This window comes from Hyaena hyaena, unplaced genomic scaffold (assembly GCF_003009895.1).
Source record: "Hyaena hyaena isolate Hyena2069 unplaced genomic scaffold, ASM300989v1 scaffold_339, whole genome shotgun sequence".
NCBI classification, from domain to species: Eukaryota; Metazoa; Chordata; class Mammalia; order Carnivora; family Hyaenidae; genus Hyaena; species Hyaena hyaena.
In genome coordinates, this window is record NW_024080971.1 from 1,219,575 (window position 1) to 1,230,923 (window position 11,349).

The 11,349-nt window shown below is 41.9% G+C and overlaps 1 protein-coding gene across 1 annotated transcript in view; it reads right to left on the reverse strand.

Annotated features, from left to right (window-relative positions):
* The window catches only part of CENPF (centromere protein F), a 58,079-nt gene extending 47,066 nt beyond the window's left edge, over positions 1–11,013 (reverse strand). The window contains exons 1-5 of the mRNA XM_039249508.1: positions 10,923–11,013; positions 8,233–8,435; positions 6,962–7,158; positions 1,881–2,002; positions 1,348–1,439 (exon numbers count right to left, since the gene is read on the reverse strand). Of these exons, the coding sequence (XP_039105439.1) occupies positions 1,348–1,439; positions 1,881–2,002; positions 6,962–7,158; positions 8,233–8,394 (573 nt within the window). The 5' untranslated portion in view covers positions 8,395–8,435; positions 10,923–11,013. The remainder of the gene's footprint in view (positions 1–1,347; positions 1,440–1,880; positions 2,003–6,961; positions 7,159–8,232; positions 8,436–10,922) is intronic.
* Between the last annotated feature and the right edge of the window lie 336 nt (positions 11,014–11,349).

Consider the following 11,349-nt stretch of genomic DNA (forward strand, 5'->3'; position numbering starts at 1 on the left):
ACATATCAGAATCCTGATGACCTCCAAGCAAGGCAAGAAAATAATTAAAATTGTTAAAGCTCTAACAGGTACCTTTTGGCCCTCAACATTTAAGGTATCTACCTATAAAGTCAGCCTTAAACTGTTTGCTGAATTGTCCCAGCTCACGGAGTTCTTACGTTTAGCAGAAACACAGGTTTGCAACATGAGGTGCAAAACTAGAATTTTTGTTGTTTTTCTTCTTGTTCTTTTTTAACTTTTAATTTTGAGAGGCAGCGAGAGACAGAACACAGGCAGGGGAAGGGCTGAGAGAGAGACACAGTATCTGAAGCAGGCTCCAGGCTCTGAGCTATCAGCACAGAGCCCTATATGGGGCTTGAACTCCCAATTGCAAGATGGTGACCTGATCCGAAGTCAGATGCTCAAAGGAGCCACGCAGGCGCCCCTCCCCCACCCATTTTTATGTTTTATTTATTTCTGAGACAGAGAGAGAGACAACTCTGAGCAGGGGAGGGTCAGAGAGAGAGGGAGATACAGAATCCAAAATGGGCTCCAGGCTCTGAGCTAGCTGTCAGCACAGAGCCCCATGCAGGGATCCAACACCGGAACCGTGAGATCGTGACCTGAGCTGAAGTCGGACACTTAACCGACTCAGCCACCCAGGCGCCCCTTACCCCCCACCCCTTTTTAAAGCAAATCACAGCACACAAGTAAAGACAGTAAAGTTAATTCTACAGATACCAGGTATTTTGGGGTTAGTCCCTAAACTAGAAACAGATGCTTCTAACACCTGTATTTTGTTTCTTTTGTGGAGAGTAAATCTCTTCGCCTACCTTGCTGCTTATTTACCAAAATGGAATTTAATACCCTGGTCAGCAACTTATTCAACAGGACTGGGGAGATTACCTTGATAACATTCTCCTCTAAATAAGCACTTCATAAATTATGACCCTCAAACCCCAAGTCCCTGGTGGCAATCTCCACATTCCAGAAGGACTGAATATGAAGCAATAGCCTCCAGGTGATAAAGCCAGACGGTGTCTGGAATGACTCTGGTCCTATCCTCTCCTTACTATTAGATCTTAATAGGGAAATAATTATAAGGTTACAGTTTCCTTAGAATTTGAAGAACATCTGAAGTCTAGAGATAAACTGATCTCCACACTCTATTTTCTCACTCCTGCTTGTTTTTAAAACCAAACAGTGATTATAACTAATGTAACCAGCCAGGAATTTTATCTTCTAGGTGTAAGAAGAATGTGTCGAGCTCTACATAAACCAGATTTTTCTCTAACCTTGTATTCCTGTATATGAAAGTACTACTTCTTTAACCACATACTCCGTGGTGCGGCCCGATAATTAACTTACCTTAGCCTGCAAGGCTTTAACCTCTGCCTCTAATCTTTTCCGTTCTTCAACTTCTTTATTATATTTTTCTTTTAGATCTTCATATTTGGAGCCTAAACAGGGACAATGAGAGACCATTTGACTTCAGCCACTGGTTTCGTAAAGGAATTCACAGATCAACAATCATCACGATGGTCTAGAAGTGATTATCTTGGTACATAAGCTACATAAACAGAACATCTGGGTTTGGACAACAGATGCCGATCAAATTACTCAAGCATCAAATTATACAGAGGCACAGGTGTTCTGAATAGTCTCATCCTGAGTTACCTTTAAAACACACTACAGGATAAAATGCAAAGTTTAAAGGCTTAACCTTGTGGCTCAGCATGGCTCAAGAGATACACAAATGCATATGCAGTCCACGCCATGCACAAATTAAAAGGGTTTTTTTTAATGCTAAAATTAAAAGTTGAATTCAAAGACGAATTAATTGGTTTCTATGACCAAATTAAAATCCCAATAAAAGAGCCATGAAGGGGAAAAATCCTTACCACTGTAATGCTGACTTGGTGTTAGTGGAGTTGCAAAAATTTTTTGTGGTGTAGTGCACGGGTGCAGAGAGGCATCGGCAGCCTGGGCAGCCTGGTGGCTTCTTTCAAGTTCAGATTTACACCTGTTGGGAAAGGACCCAAGAGGTTTGCCCCATCAGAGGAAGTGGCACAGAATGCCAGCACGATGCTCCCAGAGAGTAAGGAACTTACAGAAACCCCACTTCTCTAAGAATTCTTACCATTTTATCTACCCCACAGACATTTAATAAGAACTAACTTATGTGACAGACTCAGCCCCAGGTCTTCAAAGGCACTCATTCTGGTGAGGAAACAGAAACACAAACTAATAATTACGGTGTTATAAAGGCTGTAATGAAGAGCTGTAATAAACACTATGGTAGTAGAGTGGGGAGGCTGGGGATATATTCGGAGCAAATTTTGTATTCCAAGCCAAGGAAAGACATAGGAATATTAAAACAAACAAAAGCAAAAACAACTAAAAAGACCCCGGAACTTCAGAAGCGTCTAAAGAAACTGGTGTCATTGAAGCATCAGCTCAAATCATGAAACCGAATCACATCACTTGTGATCTTAAGTCATTACAAAAACATTACAAATACTTGACATGTATTTTATGACCCTTTGAAAGCACAGACACAAAACCGTAGTTAAGGTAGTGCATCTAGAGAAGATGGGGCCAGAAACCATCACAAAGAAATGGGAAAAGTAAGCTATACACTGTATATATGTACACAATGTCACTATCACCTAAGTTGCGAATGCCTTTCAGAATCAAACAACCCAAAGGGACAGAAGACTTGATCCTTGCAAGTCTGTAACATCTGTGATTTTAGCTCAACTCAAGAAATGAAATGGACATCGTGTCGGATGCCTGTTGGCACACAACAGTCTCTCGCAGGCCTGTTGCTCAAAACAAAGCATGAAGAAAGCAGTAAAGAAAGTGCCCCAGTGCCCTAGCTTCACCCAGCTCCAAACTCGATCTGGGAAGGAAGAAGCAATGTCTGAACTAGAAAGGACTACTCAGCAAATCACATTTGAGCTTACGGTAGGTAACAACACCACCCAAAAGAAAAGGTTCTACTAACATGCAAAGAGTAACAAGAAATAAATGACTCAGTCTTAGCATATACGTGTGAACGTATACTTTTAGCCCATCTCAACTTGTAATAGCTACATTTCAAGTGCTTACTAGCCACCTGTAGCCAGCCGCTACAAGGAATAGTCCAGGTCTATAGACTACCAAAGGTGTAACAAGTTTGGCAATTCTAGAGATGAACGACAACAAAAAAGTTTTTTAGTTTATTTATTTTTTGAGAGAGAGAAAGAGAGAGAGAGAAGGGGAGGGGCAAAGAGAGAGGGAGAGAGAGAATCCCAAACAGGCTCTGCACTATCACTGCAGGCCCAGTGTGGGCCTTGAACCCACAAACCGTGAGATAATGACCCGAGCCTAAATCAAGAGTCTGACACTTAACTGACTGACCCACCCAGGTGCCCCAGAGATGAATCTTAATGAGCCCTGTAAAATCAGGTGTTTCTTTTCCCTCTCAAATTCACATTTCATCCCCCTTTCCCAATTCTTTCATTTAAAAATTGTATTTATCATAAGTACTAAATAAAAGTATACACCTCTATTATTTCTATAAACTTTTATTTCTATTTCCTATGAAGAAAACACAAGTTGCCACCAAACAAGCACTAAATTAAGCCATTTTCTGTATGAGATGATCAATACTTAACAGTGTTTGACCAACATTTCAAATGGTTTAACTGAACATGTTTGAAACCTTCCTGAAACCTAGTGGCCACTGATGGATAAAAGAAGTTTTTGTCTTGAACTTGAAGGTTACCCATGAGAATTTGAAAATACACTCAAGAGGTTTTGTAGTTTACAGTTTTCACACTATAGAAAACTGTACTTTTAATAGTTTTTATAGTCTGAAGTTTATAATGCTTATAAACAGTTATACCTATGTCGTAGATAATAAGAACTTTTTTTTTAAGTTTATTTATTTTGAGACAGAGAGAGAGAGAGAGAGAGACTGAGGAGGGGCAGAGAGGAGAGAGAGAATCCCAGGCAGGCTCTGAGCTGTCAACACAGAGCCTAATGCAGGGCTGGAACTCATGAAACACTAGATCATGACCTGAGCTGAAGTCAGATTACCTGACTGAGCCACCAGGGAGCCCCATAATAAGAATACTTTTAAACTAAATGTGCTCCCCTGGTCCCACAATGGTGACAATGGCAACTCTAACAACTGGTAATAATGCTGACATTTACCAAGGTGCTAGGTATCACCCAGAACTCTGAGTACTTGCCATCTGCAAGTATTGCTATCAAATATCACTTTGCAATAAAATCTAGAAATGTATACAAAAGGAACATTTCTGTCTAAATTATTAAAACTAGTATTTCTAAATCCAGCAGCCAAAACGTGCTTTCAGAGAAAACGATTCTGGCATTCTGAAGTAAGCTTCCGACTTCTCCAGCACCTGTTTTTCAAAAGCGACTGCCTAAATTTCATTCATTCATTCATTCATTCAACAAATATTTGAGGGCCTACCATGGCCAGGTGCACGGGGCACAGTGATAAGAATGACAAGGTCCCTGTTCCTGTGGAGTTTGGTACGACAGACAATAAACAAGAAAAAAAAAAAAACTCAATGAGACAAAAGCTATTTATCACTGTAACACGCAAGTTATAGATAGCCACCTTCCTACATGGATAGGAAACAAACTTAGAAAAAGATTTCTGTGCACTTAAGTTCTCTTCACAGAAAGACAAATCAGTCATTTTGAAATGTTTTAACTTTCAAATATATGTTTGATAGGTAGGTAGGATTAAGGTTGTTGCAACTATGTTAGGAAAAAAATATTTCTTGGTATCAGGATATTTATTAATTACGAAGGGGAAAACTGTAACTTCACAGGGGAGAAACCCAGACAATACTTTAGCTGGGTAATCAGGGTAAAAGTCATATTAAATCATATGAGTTGATGATATGATATTATATTACCGTATGATGTCATATTATAACGATACGATAGGATACACTAAAAAATACACATCACTACTTCTGTGGTATTCTCACCCAAAATTCATAACCTGTCAGACCCAGTGGTTCTCAATCCAGAATGATTTTGTCCTCCCAAAAGACATCTGGCAATGCGTGGCGACATTTCTGATGTCAAAACTTGCAGGTGTGATACGTGCACTGGAATCTAGCACGGAGAGGCCAGGAAGGCTATGAAGGATATGACAGCGCATAGAACAGCCTTCCACAACAGAGAACCATCTGGTCCAAAATGTGAACTATGCCATTGCTGGAAAAAACCGTGGTCTAATCAGGGAAAAGAACAGCAGACAAAACCAAACTGAGGACTAGTCTACAAAAGAGCAGTCAACGGTTGCAAGGACACTAAAGGCAAGACACTGTCACAACTTACAAAGAGACTAAGACCACATCAACTAAATGTCCTAGATTGGACCCTGGAACAGAGAAAGGACGTTACTGGAAAAACTAGTGAAATGCTAATAAGGCCTATAGTTTAGCTAATAGCATTGAATCAATGTTGATTCCTGGTTTGGTCATTGGGCTTCGGTTATATTGGACGCTAACAACTGTTTCTGTAAACCTAGAGTTATTTCAGGGGTACCTGGTGGCACAGTCGGTTGAGCTCTTGATCTTGTCTCAGGTCGTGATCTCACAGTTCGTGGGACTGAGTCCTAGGTCGGCTCTGCGTTGATAGTGTGGAGCCTGCTTGGGATTCTGTTTCCCTCTTTCTCTGCCCCTCCCCTTCTGGTGTGTACGCGTGCTCTCTCTCTCTCTCTCAAAATTAAATAAATAAACTTAAAAAAAGTTATTTCAGGGATGGCTCAGTTGGTTAAGCATCCGACTTTGGCTCGGGTTCGTGGGTTCAAGCCCTGGATCAGGCTCTGTGCTAACAGCTAGCTCAGAGCCTGGAGCCTGCTTCAGATTCTGAATCTCCCTCTCTCTTAGAACTAAAAAACATTAAAAAAATTTTTTTAAGTTATTTCAAAATAAAAAAACAATTTAAAAAAAATTTCTGGGTGTGTATTAGTGGAATCAACAATGGGACAATATGCTAAAGTCCATTTTGCCTCCACTCTGTATTACTCCTTGCTATTTTGATCAAATTCCACTATTAAAACAATAAGGTATCATTTATAAGCTAGTACTTAATTCCCATTGGATTTATTTTGACTGGGGTCTCAAGTTGTTTGGGGATTTCTTTTTAATGCTAAGGAAGTCATAAGCACCATTTATTTATTGCTTAAATATGGCAGCGAAACTGGCAAATTGATTGGGGAACACTTAAGATGGAAGATGGGAATCTCAGTAGGAAGCTCTTCTTGAGCTCACTTCCTTCCCTCTCCAGCCTAGTGGCACAGGATCCTAACCTCTCTCTTCCTAGCATCCTTAATTATCCATTGTCTTCCATCCCATGACCCTGGACAAAAACAACCCTAAGTCAATCCTCCCATTCACATTCTTAGCATTTACATCCCAGATGCTGATGGGGAAATAAAAAGGGTACAACTCTACAGATGGGTCCCACTATCAACTCCTGGTCTCCAATCTCAGCTAGACCTGAGTGTTCCCAGGTCCTATTAAAGCCCCCTACTTCTCTCTTCTTATTCTCGACAACAGCTTTTCCACTTGAAGGAAACAGAAGCCATCAGTAATAGCCATGCTTTAACTCCCCTCCATCTTTTCAGTACTCACTGTTGAGACTTTTGGTGTTATTTATTATTATATCACCCAGTAACAAATACCATGTCTTGCACGTGAAGCAGCTTAATAAACATATCCCGAACAAATAAACAAATAAGCAAAAAGCCATTTTAACGAATTTATATAGAACTAAGCCATGCGATGATAGGAATGAAGTACAGAAGAATTAATTTTCCTCAAATCATTGTTTATTCCACTGGGGGGAAAAATACAATGCATCTTTATACCATTAAAGGAAAAGATAAAAATGGATCCGACGAACACGTATAAATGACATCCATAAAAATCCCACTCAAAAAAATTACCTCTTCAGTTCATGTTCCAGTTTTTCTATTTGTTTTTTGCTGGAGTTCAGTTGTCCTTCTTGGAAATTCACCTGTGATTCCTTGACTTGAAGTTCATGAGCAATTTTCTGCTTGGTCTTCTCCAGATTTTCACATACTTCCATCAAGCTCTGGTTCTCTCTTTTTAGGTTTGCGCCCTCATTTTTTTCATGTTCAACCTAACAGAGATTATGCAGAAAGAAATAGGTCTCTTACTTTGTGAGTCTACCCAACATCATTTGTAAACCTGAGCTCAACACTGACAACTAATGTTTCTGAGATGTGGTTGCCATAATGCACAGGTCAATGCTTCATGGAGAACACAGAAATTTTAAATGACCTCACTTGGCAGCCTCCAGATGGAAAGTTCTACAAAGTCATGGATTACATTATCTTTGGTCAGGGCTACACACATACCCTTTCTAGAAAGAGAAGATTTAATGTCCTTTCAAGAATAACAAAATCAAAAACAAACCCTATAAATCTCCCTTAGCAATTCATTTAAAGTCTGGCTGCTAAACCCAATTATTGTAAAAATTCTCCCACTAGCGAAGACATTTTAGAAGCAGTGACTATATATCACTACTTGTTGGCTAATGCAGAGGTAAGGAAGAAGCCCTATTTAGGTTTTCATTTTCTATTTTGTTTTAAGTTTATTTAGTTATTTTGAGAGAGAGAGCATGAGGGAGGGCAGAGACAGAAGAAGAGAAAATCCAAAGCAGGCCCCACATAGGGACTTGATCCCATGAACCATGAGATCATGACCTGAGAGGAAACACTTAACCAACTGGGCACCCAGGCACCCCTAAGCTTTCATTTTCTAGCCCAGAAGAGAAGAAGTCTGGGAATACCAAGGTGAAAAGCCCACTATTAGAAAGTCATATCCATTTGGACTGCAAAGTGCTCTAATACTAGCCCCTAAATTCAGAATTCTGGAGAATTCTGGCCATGTGGGTACGGAGTACAAAAGCAATTTCCAACGTGTGGTCGCAACCGGAGTTAAAATGGAACTCAAAAGCAATTTCCAACGTGTGGTCGCAACCGGAGTTAAAATGGAACTCAACAGCTCTAAACCTTTGCAGGAAAGCAGAAATGTGGGCAGAGGATGGAGAAAATGAGGCAATTAAAATACAAATGACTGAAAAAAGGAGAGGGGCGGATTACCACCTGGAGACAGCACGATCATTTTTCTCGGCATTTCAGACCAAGCTCAAGTAGGTGAAAGGTGTTAAATACAAGCGTTTCAGCCGTACCTTCTGTTTCTGCTTCTGCAGTGCGGCCTCCAGCGTCTCAAGCTGAAACTGCCTTTGCTGCCGTTCTTTCTTCAGTTTGTCCAGCTGTCCCTCAAGCTCTTGAATTTTCTGGAGAGCTCTCGTGGGCAGGCCCTCTTTCCACTCTTCCAAAGCCCAGCTCATTTTGCTCTCCTTTCTGTACTAGGCACTCATTTATAAATAAGCTGAAAAGAATAAGCAGACCGTTGGTCTTAATACAGTAAAAGGAAACTTAAAAAGTCTCAGAGAATAAGGGGTTTCACAACTTCGCATTTCAAAAGATAAGGAAGTGTAACATCTATCTTCTCCATCCCCTGAGAGGTAAGTACTGACTACCAATAACTCTGATCGTGAGGTACAGAAGATGCTTGTTCGGTTTCCCTGGCTTTGTTTTTCCTATTTCTCAGACTTCCTTTCTTAGCTACTTTCTTTCTGCCGCTCCATTTGGTTTCATGATACAAAACGTGAGTATTTTGCTGTGACGTTTCAGGTGAAATAGGTCCTATAAACAAATAAAACTCATGGTAAGTTATTCTGCAAATGCTCTTTTTTCCCTCTTCACACCATTGCCATTTAGACTTTGTCCCTCTTCCTCTGGGCAGGTCACTGACCTGGTCAGTCTTTTGTGACACATATACCCTTTCTCTCCTTCCAAGCGGTTATCACGTGTTGAGCTAACTCATGAGTGAACAAAGAGCGACTGTCATCTTAGTCTAGAGTCACTGCACAATGCAGGGAAGCCATGCCCCAGAGAGACCCTGAGGAGGAAACAGGTATGTAGCCTCAGTAACTCAAATCCCAGCTTAGCTACTACTAAGATATGTGACCTTGGCACGTTATTTAGCGCTCTGTGCCTTGGTTTCCTCACTTGTGAAATGTGGATAATAATGGTGGTGACTTTCCAGAGCCTTACAACAGTACCGTATTTCCTGATAAGCATTCTGTACCTGTTAGCTATTATATTTATTGTTGAAAAGACTTCATTTGTGTATTTTGGCCTCTGGTACCAAGAGGGAAGTGGCCTACCTCCTTCTCAGTCCTGTCTTAGGAAATTTAAATCAGTTGGAAGAAAAGTATGGTTATTGTTCTTTCATCACTTGCCTCTAGAACTTAAATGAAAGAAAAGCATTCATTTTCCAGTTATTTGGGCAACAAGTTGAGAATCTCTGTCTTTTACTAAATGAAATCCACAAACATTTTTAGTGTCTTGCTTCAACTGACTTATCCCATGAAACTTTTTATCAGAAGAACTAATAAACAGTTGGTAAAAGTACTGAGAAGATAAAAAAAAAAAAGATATTCAAAAATTAAAAAACAGAAGCAAAGTTCTTGGAAAGCTGTGTTTTCTCTGCCAGTTTATTTTTTTTCTTTTGCAGATCTCTTTTTCTCTTTTTGCAGATCTCAATTGTTTGAACGCAGCATCTTCAAGTCCACTCCTATTTGCCCCCAAACTGCGGAAAGAAATCTCATGCCTCTCCACCAACAAAGGACCGTTTAACATGAGGTCACAATAGGCTTCTCCTTCAGCTCCAATAGCTTGCTCATTCAGGGCTGGGAGTACAATACCCCAGAGGCACACAATGATAACTGTCCTAAACAGTTATGCTAGCCACTGAAATCATTACATCCAGATGCCATCACCAACAAAATATTAAAAGAAGCAGTTTAGAAAGATGATAGAGATGAGGAAACAGAAGGAAAACTGACACGTTGAATGCTTTTCCATTTAAAAAATCTAAGATACAGCCATAAAGAAGTGGTTAAAACAATCACCAGACCCAAGCTAATTTGATTACAGCATACTTTGACAGATTAAGGCATCAGTCACCAACAATCATTGCGGAAGCACTGGGGCAAAGGACAAAAAATTGGAAATCTCCAGGTTAAGATGTAACAGGTGTAAAGGGGGATGAGTAGTTAAAGAAAAGCCCTAGATGTCAAGGTTCTTGCAAGGATTTTGCAGAAAGTGCCCTTTCTTTCTTAAATATGAGGAGGGTGCTCTTTATGCCCGAATCTAAAAACGCATGATAGGCCCATTTTCAGGCTTTCCCTTTATCAGAATCTCCCATCTCCACCAAGAAACCGGAGTCCCCGCCTACGGAGCAACGGCTGGGCCTAAGAGTGAAAAACTCAGCCTGGTCCTTTCGACCAGCCTCGAGGATAGGACTCAGGTCATTTATTCCTGGGTCTTCATAACACAGCAGGGCCAGGCACCCAAGCGTGTCCAAATAAAAGTGGAAGGCAGGAAAAATGCTCTCGCAACTGACAACAGGCACACCAACCCGCCGCGCAGATCAAAACCCCAAGGAGTCACTGGCTCGGGACGTAGACTACTGCTAGCAAATACCTGCTGATCTGCAATGCATTTACCTTACAATTCACTTATCACGAGCAAACTGATCCGCTAAAGCGCGAGCTCGTGACCGAGCAGGGAATCTGCGGACAGCAGTGCGAGCACAGCTTTCCCAGGAGCAGAGCGGCGCCGACATCCCTAAGAACCTCGCCCGGGCGGGGCCGATCATGCGGTCCAGTCAGGTGGGAGGGGGTGGTGCGCTGCACCCCCAGAGCCAGGGAGGGCGATCCCACAGGCATCCCTGCCCAGGGCCTCGGGCAGAAAGTCAGCCGCTCCCCCAGGCCCGCCGCCGAAGCCGCGACCCACGCAGGACACTCACCTTGCTGGCGGGGAGTGAAAGACGACCCGTGGGAGAGTCGGGTTCCGGCCCAGCCTCCGCGGCTTTCGGCCCAGATTCCAATTCAAACTGCCCGCGGCCGCCACCCGTTTTCGATTCGCCCGCTTCCGGGAACGAAGACCTTATCTCCAAGCCTATTGGTCACCGTAAGTAGCTACGGACCAATAGGCTCCCGTGCACTCGGACAGCCGCTCTGATTGGTTCTTTTGGACGGATTTAAAAATCAAGCCCTCAACCTCCCGACCGGCTAGCACAGGAGTTCCGGAGGGTTTTTTTGTTGTTGTTGTGGGGAGGCGGAGACCACGTGCTCTTGCGGAGTCTGTAGGAGACACTTTCTGCTGGAGCCCAGGCACCGACCCGGTTGATTAGGAGGGTGTGGCCTGTCACCTACAGCCGACGGAGTTGTGCG